The sequence below is a fragment of the Sapajus apella genome, unplaced genomic scaffold (assembly GCF_009761245.1).
Source record: "Sapajus apella isolate SASKATOON/1434 unplaced genomic scaffold, GSC_monkey_1.0 scaffold35, whole genome shotgun sequence".
NCBI lineage: Eukaryota > Metazoa > Chordata > Mammalia > Primates > Cebidae > Sapajus > Sapajus apella.
Window position 1 is genome coordinate 17,479,820 of NW_022436975.1, and position 16,896 is coordinate 17,496,715.

Below are 16,896 nucleotides of genomic sequence, written 5' to 3' on the forward strand. Positions count from 1 at the left end.
AGATCACACCATTGTACTCCACCCTGGGCAAAAAGAGTAAAACTCGGTCTCAAAAAAAAAAAAAAAAAAAAAAAAAAACATACACATAATTTAAGTAAGAAAAGACTAGCAACAAAGCAATAGATTTTTAGTAACACTAGCAGAAAACATAGGTGACCATGTCAGGGTAATAATCTATTTTAACTAGGAAAACTGCTAAAGAATATAAACCTAAAATTAACTTTGAAAATATTTTAGCACAAGACTATATGAACTTCCTTACTCTTAAAATAGCTTAAGTAGAGCTATTATTTAAGAATAAAATCAAATTAACTATACCCATGGTTTTCTTCATAATACTGTAGAATACACCACCCTGCTGAAACATGTGAGGAAGTCCCTTTGCATAAGACCATACATCTTCTCCTGTAAGACAAAAACAGACATAGTATTAGCAACAAACAAAAGAGTTCCATCTAGGACTGCTTTAGTAAGGATTAGCTTAGAATAAACATCAAGGCAGAACTCTTAAATGATTGAAACAGCCTGATATGCCACAGAGAGATGATACCGAGTGACAGAATTGTGGCATACTAGAAAATGCATGGCCTATCTAAATGTACCAGTCACTGCCAAGTGTTGTCATGGAAGAGTGCACACCTAGTGTTTCAAGACCATGTGGCTTTTCAAGAGAAGCCAGAAATTCAAGTTTTTAATATGAATTCTCTCAATTTCAAAATGTAGGAACTAATTAAAAAGCAGTTTTAAAACTGCATGAGTCAACAAAGATGGTGGCTCATGCCTGTAATCCCAGCACTTTGGGAGGCTGAGGCAGGTGGACAGCTTGAGCTCAGGGGTTCTGATACCAGCTTGAGCAACATGGTGAAACTCCATCTCTACAAAAAAATAAAAATTAGCCAGAGATGGTGGCATGTGCCTGTCGTCCCAGCTACTTAGGGAGCTGAGGCAGTGGAGGGGCGGGGGGACCCCTTGTGCACGGAAGGTTGAGGCTGCAGGGAGTGGTGTTTGCATCACTGCACTCTAGCCTGAGTGACAAAGTGAGACCCTGTTTCAAAAACAGAAAAAAACAAAACAAAACCTCGAGTCAATAGCGTTAATATTAGGCATGATGAACAAAATATATCTGAAGACTCAATCCAGCTCAAAGGAAACTAGTCTGTAAACTCTGTACTAGAACAGGTAAGATTGTTGAAAGATATTTTTGGGCCAGGCACGGTGGCTCACGCCTGTAATCCCAGCACTTTGGGAGACCAAGGCAGGTGAATCACCTGAGGTCAGGAGTTTGAGACCAGCCTGGCCAACATGGTGAAACCCTGTCTCTAGTAAAAACAACAAAAATTAGCTGAATGTGGTGGCACATGACTATAGTTATAGCTACTTGGGAGGCTGAGGCAGGAGAATTGCTTGAACCCAGGAGGCGGAGGTTGCAGTGAGCAGAGATCATGTTATTACACTCTAGCCTGGGCTACAAGAGCAAAACTCTATCTCAAAAAAATAAAAATAAAAAATATTTTTGAAAGTAAAATATAAAATTGTACATATAAATTTTATATTTATGTTAGAACCAAGAAATAAACAGAAGGGGGTATTTCAGTATTTATTTCAATAAAAAGTTTCAAATAAAAAGTAAAGAATGATCATCACTGTTGAAGAAGTCAATAAAGAATGGCAGGAACATGGCCGGGCATGGTGGCTCAGGCCTGTAATTCCAGCACTTTGGAAGGCCAAGGTGGGTGGATCACCTGAGGGAAGAGTTCAAGACCAGCCTAACCAACATGGAGAAACCCCGTCTCTATTAAAAATACAAAAAATTAGCTGGGTGTGGTAGTACATGCCTGTAATACCAGCTACTTGGGAGGCTGAGACAAGAGAATCACTTGAACCTGGGAAGTGGAGGTTGCAGTTAGCCGAGATTGCACCATTGCACTCCAGCCTGGGCAACAAGAGTGAAACCCCATCTCAAAAAAAAAAAAAAAAAAAAAAAGAAAAAAAGAAAAGAAAAGAATGGCAGGAACATAACAGTAACTATAGCTGTTTTTATTTGCTTCTTTAAAGTTTATGCTCTAATCTGCTAATGTATGACTTTTATGATCAGAAAGTTTTAAATTTTAACAAAAATGTTAACTTTTGAATTCCCTACTTGAAGATTATATTGTTGGACCTGAGCTCTGAAAAGTTGTGACAGTGCTAATTAATCACTATGTATTTACAACATATCTGAGTTCTAATCCTGCCCCACATTCATAAACAGAATATGACTTTGTGTGGCAGTGGCTAAACTTATCTTCAGCATACCAGCTTAAAGTAGGTAAGTTTTAGAAGACTTGGTATTTAAAGTTTCAGTTAACCAAAACATTTACTTCAAACACTACTAATGATGCAGTACTTCTAGAACAGCTAGATTTAAGGGTGGACACACAGACATTTAAAATTCTAAATATTAATGAGTCCACAAATAAAGAAATATATTAATAACCCCTAGTAATTGCTGAACTTATTATTAAATCTCACTTGGATAAATTATTTCTATGATGACAGCCTTTCATTTAGTTATTGTCAATGTTGTCCTAAACATACTTAATATTTTCTAAAATATTCTAGGATACCATTTATTTGGAAGATATATCAAAAAAAGATATGGCAGTATTTAATTTTTTTGGTAAGAATTTAAACAGGGCTGGTCTGAAGGTAGTGAGTTATCTCAACTGACTGTTCAGTTACAGCTGGAACTCCTTGTTCTACCATTTCCCCCCTTCTCACTACCTGCACTTGACTAGTCCAAACAAACAAAAACCACAAGATTCTGAATTGGTGCCAAAATGGTGAACTCCTCAGAATTGACCAACTGATTAATAAGAAAAATCACATCTCTTATTACTTTACAAACCTAGTTATTCCTAATTTAAGCAGGTAAATCACTTACTCTACTGCAGTGTTTCTCAACCTTATTTTTATTATCTCCCCAAAAGGAGCCTTTATAAACGTTATTTTCCTAGTCCTCTCCATGCCCTCATGATATTTGAATTACACAGATATACTTTATATCTGTTTATGTACTGCATATACATCGTAGTTTTATATATTAATGAGCAAGATTTTTTCACCCTTTCTCCCCCAAGAACAAATTTTCACCCCCTTCAAAGCAATATGGCTCCACTGTTCTATTGCTTTAAGGGAAATACCAGGTAAGTCCCTATTATCTACCAAGCTCTGAGCAGGCTCTTCACATAGTTTCATTAACTCATCACCACTAAGCCCTACAGACAAGAAAACAAGCTCAGAGAGCTTAAATAACTAGTCCAAGATCACACAGCTAGTAAGTGATAGAGCCAGGATTTGAATCCTGTATATCAGTCCAAAGCTTATACCCTCCTTTCCATTGACATAAACCTCTACTAAAGGTCAAATTGGCTGGGCGTGGTGGCTTACACCTGTAATCCCAGCACTTTGGGAGGTCAAGGTGGGCAGATTACCTGAGGTCGGGAGTTCAAGACCAGCCTGGCAAACATGGTGAAACCCCGTCTCTACAAAAAATTTAAAAAATTAGCCAGGCATGGTGGCTCATGCCTGTAATCCCAGCTACTCAGGAGGCTCAGGCAGAATTGCTTAAGCCCGGGGGAACACAGAGGTTGCAGTGAGCAGAGGTCATGCCACCTCCAGCCTGGCTGACAGAGGGAGATTCTGCCTTAAAAAAATAATAAAATAATAATAATAAAGAGGTCAAATTGTGTTACAACAAATTTGAAAGACCTATCCAGTCTTTTCTTATAGAAATTCATGGCATCTACAACTGGTTGGAGAAAAAAATAGATAATTTCTTTTGGTATACAAATATCTCCACTGAAGGTCATGTTTGTTGCTAACAAAAATGAGGAAAAGGATTAGAGATCAGGAAGCAGGGGTTTTGACAATTTGCACAAGTCCTGCACCAGTCTCATACAGCTCTCCACTGCAATCTTCTCCATCCCTCCTAACGCCCAGGTTCAATGCCTGGATTACTGCCACTTCCTCACAGCTGGTTTACCTCGAGTTTTATCCCCCTCTAAATCCCTCCTCTATACAATCTTCAGAGTTAAACCTATAATGGTTTCCCAAAACCATATGGTAAAGTTCGAGTTCCTTTTCCATGACATACAAGGCACTCTAAGGTTGATCCTTGCCTTTGCCATCTGACAGCATACCTTACCTTTATTTTTCTTTTTTTTTTTTTATACGTTTATTTTTTTTTTTATTTTTTTTTTTAATTTTATTTTATTTTTTTTTTTTTGAGACGGAGTTTCACTCATGTTACCCAGGCTGGAGTGCAATGGCGCGATCTCGGCTCACTGCAACCTCCGCCTCCTGGGTTCAGGCAATTCTCCTGCCTCAGCCTCCTGAGTAGCTGGGATTACAGGCACGCACCACCATGCCCAGCTAATTTTTTGTAGTTTTAGTAGAGACGGGGTTCCACCATGTTGACCAGGATGGTCTCGATCTCTTGACCTCGTGATCCACCCACCTCGGCCTCCCAAAGTGCTGGGATTACAGGTTTGAGCCACCGCGCCCGGCCCCCTTACCTTTATTTTTACAATGTAAAACCACTTAACAACTGCTCCTGTTCCCTAAAGGCCAATAATTGTTACATATTCTTTAAAAGTCAATCTAGGTATCACTTCCTTTAGGATTCTTTGGAGGGTTGGTTTATTTGACACTCCTATGTATATGAATACCATAACCCTTACCACACTTTAGGTTAACTTTTCTGTTTTATTTTCTAGACTAGATTTCCTTTCTATACTTTTCAGATTCAAGAAAAGGTTGGTGGCCTATATGACTTTTTATCTCCAGGGCCTGGCACCAGTGCTGAACAGACAGTAGCCCTCTTAGTATTGGTTGCATGAATGTACTGATGCAAGCTTGTCCAACTAGCCTTATTTTGTTATTGTTCTGTTTTGTTTGGTTTTAGGCTTTTAGCAGCCTAAAGCTATGGTTTTTAGTTTCTGTCTCTAGTGATAAGCAGAAAAGAGCTAAGAACCCATAACTGTTTTCTCTCCCTTAGACACCCTTGGCAGAGTGAATATTACAAATGAGGTCTTTCTTTTTAAACAGTGCCTGAAAGCAATACAGAAAAAGCTTAATTGAAGCAGCATGATGATAACCATTCTTCAATGTTACATATATAAAATACAACTAATGATTATATGTCACTGACCTTTCCCTGCATCTGTTTTCTCTTCTAGAATCCAATAAAACAAAATAATAGCAAAAACAAAAAGAAATTGTTTTTCTACCATTTTATTTAAAAGTAAACTTTTAGAGAATAGGAACAGTTTGGAAAAGCCTCTACAAATATGTTAATTTATATTTTTGTTAGTCTCCAATTATTTTTACTTTATAATCCAACTGTTTCTTCATACTACAAAAGTAAAATACTTCTAACCAATGTACTGTGCATCTATAAATGTAGTAAAAAAATCTATACTATAGCCACCACCATAGATAACCTCTGTTAATTATCTTACTTCCACAAATCCTTCCTTCTCATAAACTTCAATCTTCCACCTGAAATAGCAGCCATATATATGGACATTTTTTCTTTCGGTTTATCCAATTTTTTTCCTATCTGATGTGAAGTAACTTGTAATTGTTTAAAAATATGTTAAAACACATTTTTTTTGAGATGGAGTTTTGCTCTTGTTGCCCAAGCTGGAGTGCCATGGCATAATCTCGGCTCACCACAACCTCCGTTTCCCAGGTTCAAGTGATCCCCCTGCCTCAGTCTCCCAAGTAGCTGAGATTGCAGGTGTCTGCCACCACGCCCGACTAATTTTTTGTATTTTTAGTAGAGACGGGGTTTCATAATGTTAGCCAGGCTGGTCTCCAACTCCTGACCTCAAGTGTTCTGCCCGCCTCAGCCTCCCAAAGTGCTGGGATTATAGGCATGAGCTACCACGCGCGGCCCCTAAAATACATTTTTTAAAATATATTTTTCTAACTTTTTTCTAATAATAAAATTATGGAGTTAAAAGTTTAAAGTCATCATCAAAAAAAGTTTAAGAGGTCACCATTTTAATTTTAAAATTTTATATATTTATTTTTTGAGATAGGGTCTCACTCTGTAACCCAGGCTGGAATGTAGTAGCTCAATCACGGTTCACTGCAGACTTGATCTTCCGAGCTCAAGCAACCCTCCCACCTCTGCTTCCTGAGTAGCTAGGACTACAGGTGTGCACCACCACACCTGCTAAGTTTATTTATTTTTCACAGAGATAGGGTCTCCCTGTGTTGCCCAGGCTAATTTGAATGCCTGGTCTTAGGCCATCCTCCTGCCTTGGCCTACCAAAGTGTTGGGATTAAAGGCATGAGCTACTGTGCCTAGCCTTCTGACTTTAAACATTTAAGAAGGCAATTTTAATCTACAATTTATGAGGCAAAGCAGTAAATTTTAAAATTTAACATATATATGAAATATATTTTATTTATTTTTTGAGACAGAATCTTGCTCTGTCATGCAGGCTGGAGTGCAGTGGTGTGTTCTCTGCTCACTGCAACCTCCATCTCCTGGGTTCAAGCGATTGTCGTGCCTCAGCCTGAGTAGCTAGGATTACAGATGTGCGCCACCACTCCTGGCTAATTTTTTATTTTTGGTAGAGACAGGGTTTTGCCATGTTGGCTAGGCTGGTCTCAAGCTCCTGACATCAGGCAATCTGTCTACCTCGGCCTCCCAAAGTGCTGGGATTACATGCGTGAGCCACTGAACCCTGCCAAAATGTATTTTTAAAGCCCCAAAAGAAATACCCAAAACAAACTCTGAACTCAAGTATTTATGACCATAAAATAAAGTACTTGCCGGGTGCGGTGGCTCAAGCCTGTAATCCCAGCACTGTGGGAGGCCGAGGCGGGTGGATCACGAGGTCAAGACATCGAGACCATCCTGGTCAACATGGTGAAACCCTGTCTCTACTAAAAATACAAAACATTAGCTGGGCATGGTGGCGCGTGCCTGTAATCCCAGCTACTCAGGAGGTTGAGGCAGGAGAACTGCCTGAACCCAGGAGGCGGAGGTTGCGGTGAGCCAAGATCACGCCATTGCACTCCAGCCTGGGTAACATTTGTACTCCCCAGAGAAAATCATTATTAGTAAATTGGAATGTGTCCTTTCAGATTCTGTATGTACACATTTAAACACTATTGCATGTCTGTGTATGATAAAAATACACATTAATACTGCTGGTGACACTAAAGAGTTTCACTCCGACTCAAAAAAATAAATAAATAAAAAAGAAAGTACTTTAAGTTTATTTAAATTTGAAATTTAAAGAAACAATTCAAATTTTTTAAATAATTTGAATAAATGGTTCCAAATATAAAGTAGGAACACAGAACTGTTTCAATTAGAGCGAATTCCAAAGGTATTCATTTGATGAAAGAATTGTTGGCATCTCTCTACTCTTCCTGTAGATCCTCACATTTAAAAATTTATCTGCCCTGCTGATACTCAAAATGACTTATAAAAAAGGCTTATCTGTTTCTTGCCTGAAATTCAGTCCCCTTAAGGGTATACAGCCACACAACTTTAGTGTCACCAGCAGTATTAATGTGTATTTTTATCATACACAGACATGCATATAAACTCAATAGTGTTTAAATGTGTACATACAGAATCTGAAAGGACACATTCCAATTTACTAATAATGATTTTCTCTAGGGAGTACAAATGCTAAGAACTACCATATGTTATTTTACATGTAGTTGAATTCTTTGAATTTTTAAAATTATATTATAATTGAAAAAATATTAAAAATAAGTGATCAAAGTAGTTAGAATAGAATCAATCTATTATTATCTAGATTTCCTTTTCTATCTAGAAAAGAATAGAATCAATATTTAATTTATTCTGTGATACTGAGCAGAAAAGAACAAAAAGGAAAAACCACGAAATTAAAAAAAGAAAAAGAAAAAATATTTAACTTAATCTTCAAGGTAAAATTATATAAAATCACCATTTACAATATATACATTTACCTTAAGACACATCTATGCTTTTTTTAATTCAACTTTGTAACTGATTTCCTATGACAAATATGCTACACATAAATCAACAGAAGGGCTATCAGAAAGCATATAAAGAATAATAATACGTGCCTGGGAGTGGTGGCTCATGCCTGTAATCCCAGCACTTTGGGAGACCGAGATAGGCAGATCACGAGATCAGCCTGGCCCACACGGTGAAACCCCATCTCTACTAAAAATACAAAAATAAGCCAGGCATGATGGCATGCACCTATAATCCCAGCTACTTGGGAGACTGAGGCAGGAGAATCACTTGAACCCAGGAGGCAGAGGTTGCAGTGAGCTGAGACTGCACCACTGCACTCCAGCCTGAGCAACAGAGTAAGACTTCATATCAAAAAATAATAATATAATATGCATGAGTACTATCTAGATTTGAAACTGCCCTTTACCCAATATTTGAAAACAAAAATCAAGATGCAATAATAGCATTCAGATCCAATGGCACCTAAAAAATAAGTGTCTCAGTCCCAAGAGTAATTCTAGAAAATCCTAAGGCATTTATAATATCAAAAGGTATTATGAAATTACAAAATATTGCATATTTTAAGTATATATAAAAAAGTCATAGTTTTTTTTTCAGGAAGAGAGACAGTATATCAAATAAAACAAGCTTCTCAACTCCTGAAACGTTGGTACACTTTGTAGTAAGGCAAAGAAGTGTCAACTAGCCTAATTTCATTTGAGTAACTCCAAACTGACAAATTCTGTTCTTCACCTAAATCTGTCCTTACCTCTAGGAAAACAAACAAAACTAGAAACTTAATGAAATATAACACTAAGAAAAATTAGCCTAGTATTTATTAGCCTAGATAATATTCCACCTATCCTATCTACCATGAAGGAAAACCCACAAATAACTGATCAACTTTTTTTTTTTTTTTCCTGGAGAGAGTGTTGCTCTGTTGCCCAGACTGGAGGGCAGTGACGCAATCTCAGCACACTGGCACCGCCCTAGGCCTACAAGAAATTCGAACAACATATTTTGCAAAACCAGAGTTAGTCTTTTAAGTATTATATAAATAATCAAGATGACTGTCTGCAAAAAATTAAGTTCAATTACCTCCAGTGGTCTGGATAAAAGAGATTAAAGTGTGAAATACTATCAGTAGAACACTGTTATTCCATTTTATATTTCCTAAGATTCAAAGTTACTAGGTTCCATGAATGATTTGTACTAAGCCAAAGACTAATACACCTATTTATTTTTTTATTAATATAAGTAATAGACAATCTATTCAATGAATATTCTACTTTAAAATGAAAGAAAAATCTCATGCCCCTGGCTATCATGCAGTCAGCCTATTTAGTGAAAATTTACAGGCTGGGCACGGTGGCTCACACCTGTAATCCTAGCACTTTGGGAAGCTGAGGTGGGTTGATTGCCTGGGTTCAGGAGTTAGAAGCCAGCCTAGGCAACATGCCGAAATCTCATCTTTACTAAAAATACAAAAAATTAGCTGGGTGTGGTGGTATGCACCTGTAGTCCCAGTTATTTGAGAGGTCGAGAATCACTTGGACTGGGGAGGTGGAGGTTGCAGTGAGCTGGGATCACACCACTGCACTCCAGGCTGGGCAACGAAGGAAGACTCTGTCAAAAAAAGAAAGAAAAAGAAAAAGAAAGAAAGAAAATATACAATCCCCATGTATATATTTGATTCTTAATCAAATGAGAAGTTCTAAAATGCTACGTTGGTCTTATTTGGGGGTTTTATAATTTTTATGTATTTAGAAAAGAAAGCTGGAGATCTGCTGATGAAAGCAAAAGTATGCAACTCCCTCAGCTGAAAGCCTCCACGTAAGTTAATGGGGCAAGGAATGACTCTCATTTATCTTCATACACTCAGCATACATACAAGTTCATAGCATACATTGATTTTGCTGAAATACTTGCATTCATTAATTCATCAAGCATTTACTTGTTACCTACTATGTGCCAGGCCCTGAACTAGGTAATAAGGTATTCACTACAGTCTCTGTTTTGGTGGACTTTACAACATAGTGGGGGAGGCAAACAAATACTTAAACCAACAAATAAGATTATTAAAAATTGTGATAGATGCTGTGAGGGACATCAACAGGATATACTGATAAAGGGAACCTATTTAGAATGGTCAGCAAGGGTTTCTTAAACCCTGTTTGCTGGTAGTTAAGCCTAAACTTAAACGAGAAAGAGTCAGCTATTTAAACAGTATAAAGCCTGATGAGCTATATTCTAAACTAACATAGCACAGCTTAGCTCACATTTGGTAATTCAAAGTAATTTCTGCACTTTGAAATCTGCAATCTTCTAAACAAGCTCTGTTATTTTCTAGCCCTCTCCAATCTGAACATCAACAGTTCCCCAGCACTCTTTACATATGGTTAGTATTTATCCCCAAATTGACTTTTCAGAAGCACCTTTTTTTGTTTTTAAAGAATATCTTTGGCCAGGCACAGTGGCTCACGCCTGTAATCCCAGCACTTTGGGAGGCCAAGCTGGGTGGATCACGAGGTCAGGAGATCCAAGACCATCCTGACCAACATGGTTAAACCCTGTCTTACTAAAGATGCAAAAATTAGCAGGGCATGGTGGTGGGCGCCTGTAATCCCAGCTACTCAGGAGGTTGAGGCAGCAGAATTGCTTGAACCCAGGAGGTGGAGGTTGCAGTGAGCCAAGATCTCACCATTGCACTCCAGCCTGGGCAAAAGGAAAATCCGTTTCAAAAAAAAAAAAAAAAAAGAGAACAAGAGGAAGAAAACTAATATTTATAAGGGACTAATATAATACAGACTATGCACTTAGTACTTAAATTTAAAGCAGAAAGTATCTCAAGTGATATTATGACAAAATTAGCAAAAAGCTCTCTTTTATACTCAAATTTTGTGTTGGTAGTGGAGGCAGTTTTAAAGAAATCTGTGGGTTTATAGGATCATAAATGTTGGATGTGAAGAGGGAAAGGATCAGAACAGAAAGACGTTATGTTGGTAAACTCATCACAGTCTATACTCAAGTTCTCTCAGATAGGTCCAAGATACCTCCAACCAAATTCAAAACATAACTATTTATACGCCAGAGTTATATTTTATTAATTTTCATTATGAGATATACTGATCAGATTTTTAAGACTACTGATCATAATCCTGCCCATGCCAATTTATTAGTCTACAAAGGAGAACACAGCTTTCCTTACTTGCACTGTCACCTGTACATCAAAACTTATCAGGAAGCTAAATAAGTGTTGAGAATAGATGCTTGATGAACATGGAAATCAGGCAAATGGATAGAGGTATTTCAGCCAGGCCATAGTCAGGATTGATCAAATATTCTTGCCCCTCAACAGAGATTACCTTTCTAGTTACCAGAATTTTCATGAACTCCAGATGATGTATCTTTTTCCTTTGTACAGCAGTATATAAACATTGCTGAATTCTGCTTTTTAGACTTTTTTTCACTGTTCAGTGCTGACTGACCATCCATTCAATTTCTGCAAATACAGCCTTTCTTTAGCTGTGTTAATGTCATCTATTTAATTCAATTAAAAAACATTTCAGAGTACATACTACCTGCTGAGCATTATATTAGGTTCTGGGCATATAAGGATAAAGGTAAGAGCCACATTCTCAAGAGTTCATCTTGTATTGAGGAAGACCCTCTCTTTCCTGTTTTTGACCTGGGAGACTGCAGGTCTTTTAAAAGTGCTCTCTGCATGTATCCAATTTTATCCATTCTGTGAGAACGTTATTTAATTTTCAGAGTTCTACAAATACTTTACTGTTGGCCTCTTATATAACAACTACAAGAGGAGTTGTAGGGGAGGCAATTGAACTACTGGGGAGTTAAGTAGTTGCCTGCAATCACTAAGTAATAGAGCCAAGATTCAAATTCTAGATCTTTCTGACTCTGAAGATCACATAATCTTTTCTCTATTCCATGCAGTCGCTAAGAAACAAATACTCTTGAGAGATAGAAATATATAAAGTGGGCCAGGCATGGCGGCTCATGCCAGCACTTCGAAAAACTGAGGCAGGCGGATCACGAGGTCAGGAGATCAAGACCATCCTGGCTAACATGGTAAAACCCAGTCTCTATTTACAAATACAAAAATTAGCCAGATGTGGTGGTATGAGCCTGTAGTCCCGTCTACTTGTGAGGCTGAGGCAAAAGAATTGCTTAAACCCACGAGGCAGGGACTGCAGTGAGCCCAGATCACACCACTGCACTCCAGCCTGGGTGACAGAGTGAGACTGTCTCAAAAAATTAATTAATTAACTAAAATAAAATAAACTAATTTTTAAAAAAGGCCAGGCACGGTGGCTCAAACCTGTAATCCCAGCACTTTGGGAGGCAGAGGAGGGCAGATCACGAGGTCAAGAGATTGAGACCATCCTGGTCAACATGGTGAAACTCTGTCTCTACTAAAAATACAAAAATTAGCTGGGCGTGGGCACCTGTAGTCCCAGCGACTCAGGAGGCTGAAGCAGGAGAATCGCTTGAACCCAGGAGGTGGAGGTTGCAGTTAGCCGAGATTGCACCACTGCACTCCAACCTGGTGACACAGCAAGAGTCCGTCTCAAAAAAAAAAAGAAAAAAAAGAAATATATAAAGTGCGTTGAACAGTTCCTAACATACCACCTAATTCAATTACTATGTCTGCCAAACTAAAATCAACAATTCCAAGTTTTAAATATGTGCAAGGATTTTCGATCTCCTATTTACCACTCCCCCAAATAAGCCAAGACTAGTATTAATTTTGGTAGGTCAAGGCCCAATTCACTGCCATATAGTATTATCAGAAAATTGAATCAAAACCCAGATCACTGTTCTAGTCGAAATATCTAATCTCACCAATGTGTTAGTTACCTTCCAGTAACTAATACATTTAAATTTTACTTCATACTTTAAGACTTAGTCAAGCATATTAACAGTTATTTCAAAACTAAGACTAAGCAAATATAGATACTGTAAAAAGTACACCATTGGACAGTATCCTAAGTATTCTAAAGCTTCAAATTACACATTTGGTTGATAATATATTTTTCTTTAATTTATGCTGAATTATTAGAAAGAAATACTTCTCTACAGCATTACCCTCTATGTGTTTCTTATGTTTCTGATGAATTATAACATGTAATAGTTCATTACAATTGATGGCAAAGATTTGTTGAGTAGTGAAATTACTTAAATGCAAACCCTAGTGAACTTAAATACAAATCCTAGTGTATGAATAAGAAAAATGTAATGAACTGGGAAAGGAAGAAAATGAAATGTAAGAAACTGCTAGGTGGGAGTGCAGTGAGAATATAAACACCAGAAACTGCAATTCATCATACAGGAAGTCTGAAATCACATGACATACAGGAAAATAAAAATTAGAAATAAATGAGAAAGGCATAAGGTACACAGGCTCAACAGAGCCCACCAAAAAATTTAAAATGCTTTAAATAAACACAGGTCTGTTTTTAAAAAAGCAACTGCAAGAATAAGACATACTTAAATAATCTATTGACCATTATTGAGGGACTACTTTAACTTTCTAGTTATTTTCCTAATAGTTAATAATCATATTACCATCTATCCATTAACTGTCAAAATAGTAAAAATAATTCTTTCCTAATCCTAAAACATATAATAAAAAACTTAAAATGGCTACAGATTTCTTTTCCCCCAAAGACAACAGGAAAACTCAGTGTATTATATTTACAATTAAGATATACCATCAGAATTAAATTGATCTTACCCATTAATGTTGCTAAAAGACACAAGGAGTACATTTCTTTGTCGGCTTGCTCCTGAAGTTCCTTAGATGACAGCTTACCAGTAACAGCAATATCTTCTTGTTTCACAGTGTGGGCTGAGTGTGCTACAGCAGACTGACCACCTTCAGCTTTACTCTTTAGAATTTCTATTGTAATTCTGTCGCCGTGCTGTAAAGGAACTGGTTCCTTTTCCATTCCTGCCTGCGGTGGCATTAACTCCTTAGGAGGAAAGCCATATCGAATACACTGTAAATATGGAGGAATGTTGAATTCTCTGGCTATACTTTCCTGAAGTTCAAAAAAGGTTGTTGAAGACTTAAGGGTAACCATGGACTGCCGTCCATCATTAGTTGTGATTCGGATCTTCTTCTCCTTAGAAGTTGTGGGTGAATAGGGAGACTTGGTAGGTGTAGCAGGTGCAGAGGATGGGCCATCACGAATGGTACTGGGAGAAACAGTCCTGGATTGCCCTTTTTGTTCTTGTTTTAACTTCTCTGTTTTCCGTTTCTGCATTACAGAAGCCTGTTCCGTAATATTCTGTTGAATAGTTCTTTCAGTTTTACTCATGTTTAACTCCTCCTTGTGCAAAGTTTTTGTTTTCTGTCCAGTAAGAATAATTTTAGTTGGGAGCTGAGACTCTGATTCTTGTCCTTGTACATCTCCAACTCTTTGGGCATGAGCACCATCTATATTTACAGGAGTATAATCATCAGGATTCTTTTTGGCAGTTTGATGCAATATAGTGTGGACAACTTTCTGAACTAAGATTTCACTCCCAAATTCACCTGGAAAGTGCTTGGTAACAAGTTTCATTGCAACATCGTAAACATTACTATTCAAAGATGAATCACTTTCATACTGGAACCAATACACTGTTTCTCTGACCACTCTTCCACCCCATTCTAAAGTAATAGGGAAAGCTTCTGGTAGATTGTCATACTCCTTACCATCCCAAAAGTGTTTGAATCCACAACCACATTTGCCACCAGTGGACCTAGAATTAGTTCTGTCTCCATCCAAATACACAATAGACCCATCTCCTCTGACCCTTCGCACAGATGTGCCATGGCACCAATTACAAGCTGTTAGGTTACTCAATCCATAGTCTGGTACCAGAACATCTTTCACTGAATCATATGAGCAAACCAAATTGTTCAAGGGAAAGCTATAATTTTTATCAGTCCTCAGCTGTCCATGAGTACTTTTTGCCAGGTTATACAATTTCCCTCCAGGAGCCAACCACTCTGGAGGAACATGAAGTTCAGAAAGGGCACCACAGAGCAAACATTTGTGAAGGCGATTATCCATTACTGCCTTTTTAGCAGCTGCTGTGACTTCTTCAGGCTGAACTCCTATCACTCCAGTCCTTCTGTAGAAATACTGATGGACATCAGCAACCAAACTAGGATGGATACCGTGTTTGTCCATAAAGACTTCTTCCATAGCAGCAACAAGCCTAAGTAAGTATTTATCCTGCAAACTTCTGTCACCTCCAATAACACAACCACCATCCTCTTCAAGTTTGATGTACTTTTTAATAAGGTCCTGAGGTACACCCCATGCTTTAGGAAGCAAATTCATAGGCAGTTTGGGCAAAGCAGCCCCTTTTATGCCTACCAAAGGGATATAATGGTTTCTACCGGAGCTGCTCCATGCAATACAGATTGGTTTGTTCAAATGACCATCTTTACCAGTGCACTTCTCTGCAGGGATGAGCCCAGGTAGAAAGGTGGCTGAATAATCACCAGAGCTTCTCATGCCACTGAGGGAATCTAACAGAATAATAGGACGATGTAGCACATTGGCAAGACCAAATATGTGGATATTCCTCAGGCCCAAGGGAACACCCTCAGGTGGTACAAACAGAGGGTCACACTCATTGATAATGTCCTCCCACTCAGCAGCATCAATGAAATCATGGAACAGAGCTTGATATCGCGCCAGGTGCTGCTGAAAGTGCTGTTTAAGATTCTCTCTCAAGGCATGCCAGAAGAGCTCTCGGCCTACTAGAGCCCGAGACACAGCATGCACCAGGCAGTGTCCATCCCCGTCCACATGCACTGGAATGAGACATTCCTGACTTTTATTGGCCCGCTTAATGTCTTCCAGAGTGTCATGCAGATACAGGAGGCTTCCGGAGCGGTCCTTCCCGTAGCCCACTGTGTTAACATGTTCTGGTTCTATGAGGAAGGCGCGGTCACCCAGTAAAGCGCAATCGAACAGTTCGCCCTGGTTCATGTCCCGGAGAAGCTTGGCCCGGCCTGTCTGTTTGTCCATTCCATAGCGAGCTAATATGGGCGACAACAATTTGCAGTGATAGTTGGAAAGGCCCATCACCTTAACCAGTTCCGTGTTCTTCTTGGGTGCCCCCGTCACCCCGAGCAGCGCGTTCCGCAGCAGGTTGTGTAGCACTACGTCCGGGTCGGTCACCTCCTCAACCCCCAGCAGCTGTTGCTGCTCGTGCCGCTGGCCGCACTCGGTACACTCGATGCTGACAGAACCGGAGGCCGGGAAGAACAGACGCGCCTGGCACTTCGGATCCGGGCAGCTCCCGGAAAGGATTCTCCGGTCTCTCCGCTTCAAAAGCCCCCCCGAAGCAGCCGCCGACGCCGACACCAGGGACGACGGAGTCTGCGGAGCCTCAGGGGGAGGAGGTGGCGGCGGCAGCGGAGGCGGCGGCGGCGGCGGCTGAGACATAGCTACCGGCTCTCGTGTCTCGCTCCGCGTCCCAAGCGACCCTCAAAAGCTCATAGCCCACCCCCACCGACCCGACTCGGTCTTGTCCAGGCCCAGGGCGAATCACTTTCCTTTCCCTACCAGCTCCTCCTCCTCCTAAGCGAAGGCGGAAGCGCCGGACGTTGTTTCTCTTCTTACTTCTCCACTGCCGTAGCCGTTGCCCCGAACGTAACGGCCACCACCCAACCCCGCACTCACACTCACTCACTCTCGCTCTCTCTCCCTCAGACACACAGACATACACGCCCTCATTGAATGTGCGCAGGCGCAGCTTCCGCTCTGCCCTCTGGGAATTAGAGTCCTCTAGCCTCTGTGCTGGCCATAGGGCCCCAGGATCTTGAGTTCAGATAGAACTACAAGTACCGTGAG

At 39.5% G+C, this 16,896-nt stretch overlaps 1 protein-coding gene across 1 annotated transcript in view; it reads right to left on the reverse strand.

Moving 5' to 3' along the window:
- The window catches only part of VCPIP1 (valosin containing protein interacting protein 1), a 35,238-nt gene extending 18,441 nt beyond the window's left edge, over nucleotides 1-16,797 (reverse strand). Inside the window, exons 1-2 of the mRNA XM_032296244.1 lie at nucleotides 13,773-16,797; nucleotides 319-405 (exon numbers count right to left, since the gene is read on the reverse strand). Coding sequence (XP_032152135.1) covers nucleotides 319-405; nucleotides 13,773-16,488 — 2,803 coding nt within the window. The 5' untranslated portion in view covers nucleotides 16,489-16,797. The remainder of the gene's footprint in view (nucleotides 1-318; nucleotides 406-13,772) is intronic.
- Nucleotides 16,798-16,896: the final 99 nt, after the last annotated feature.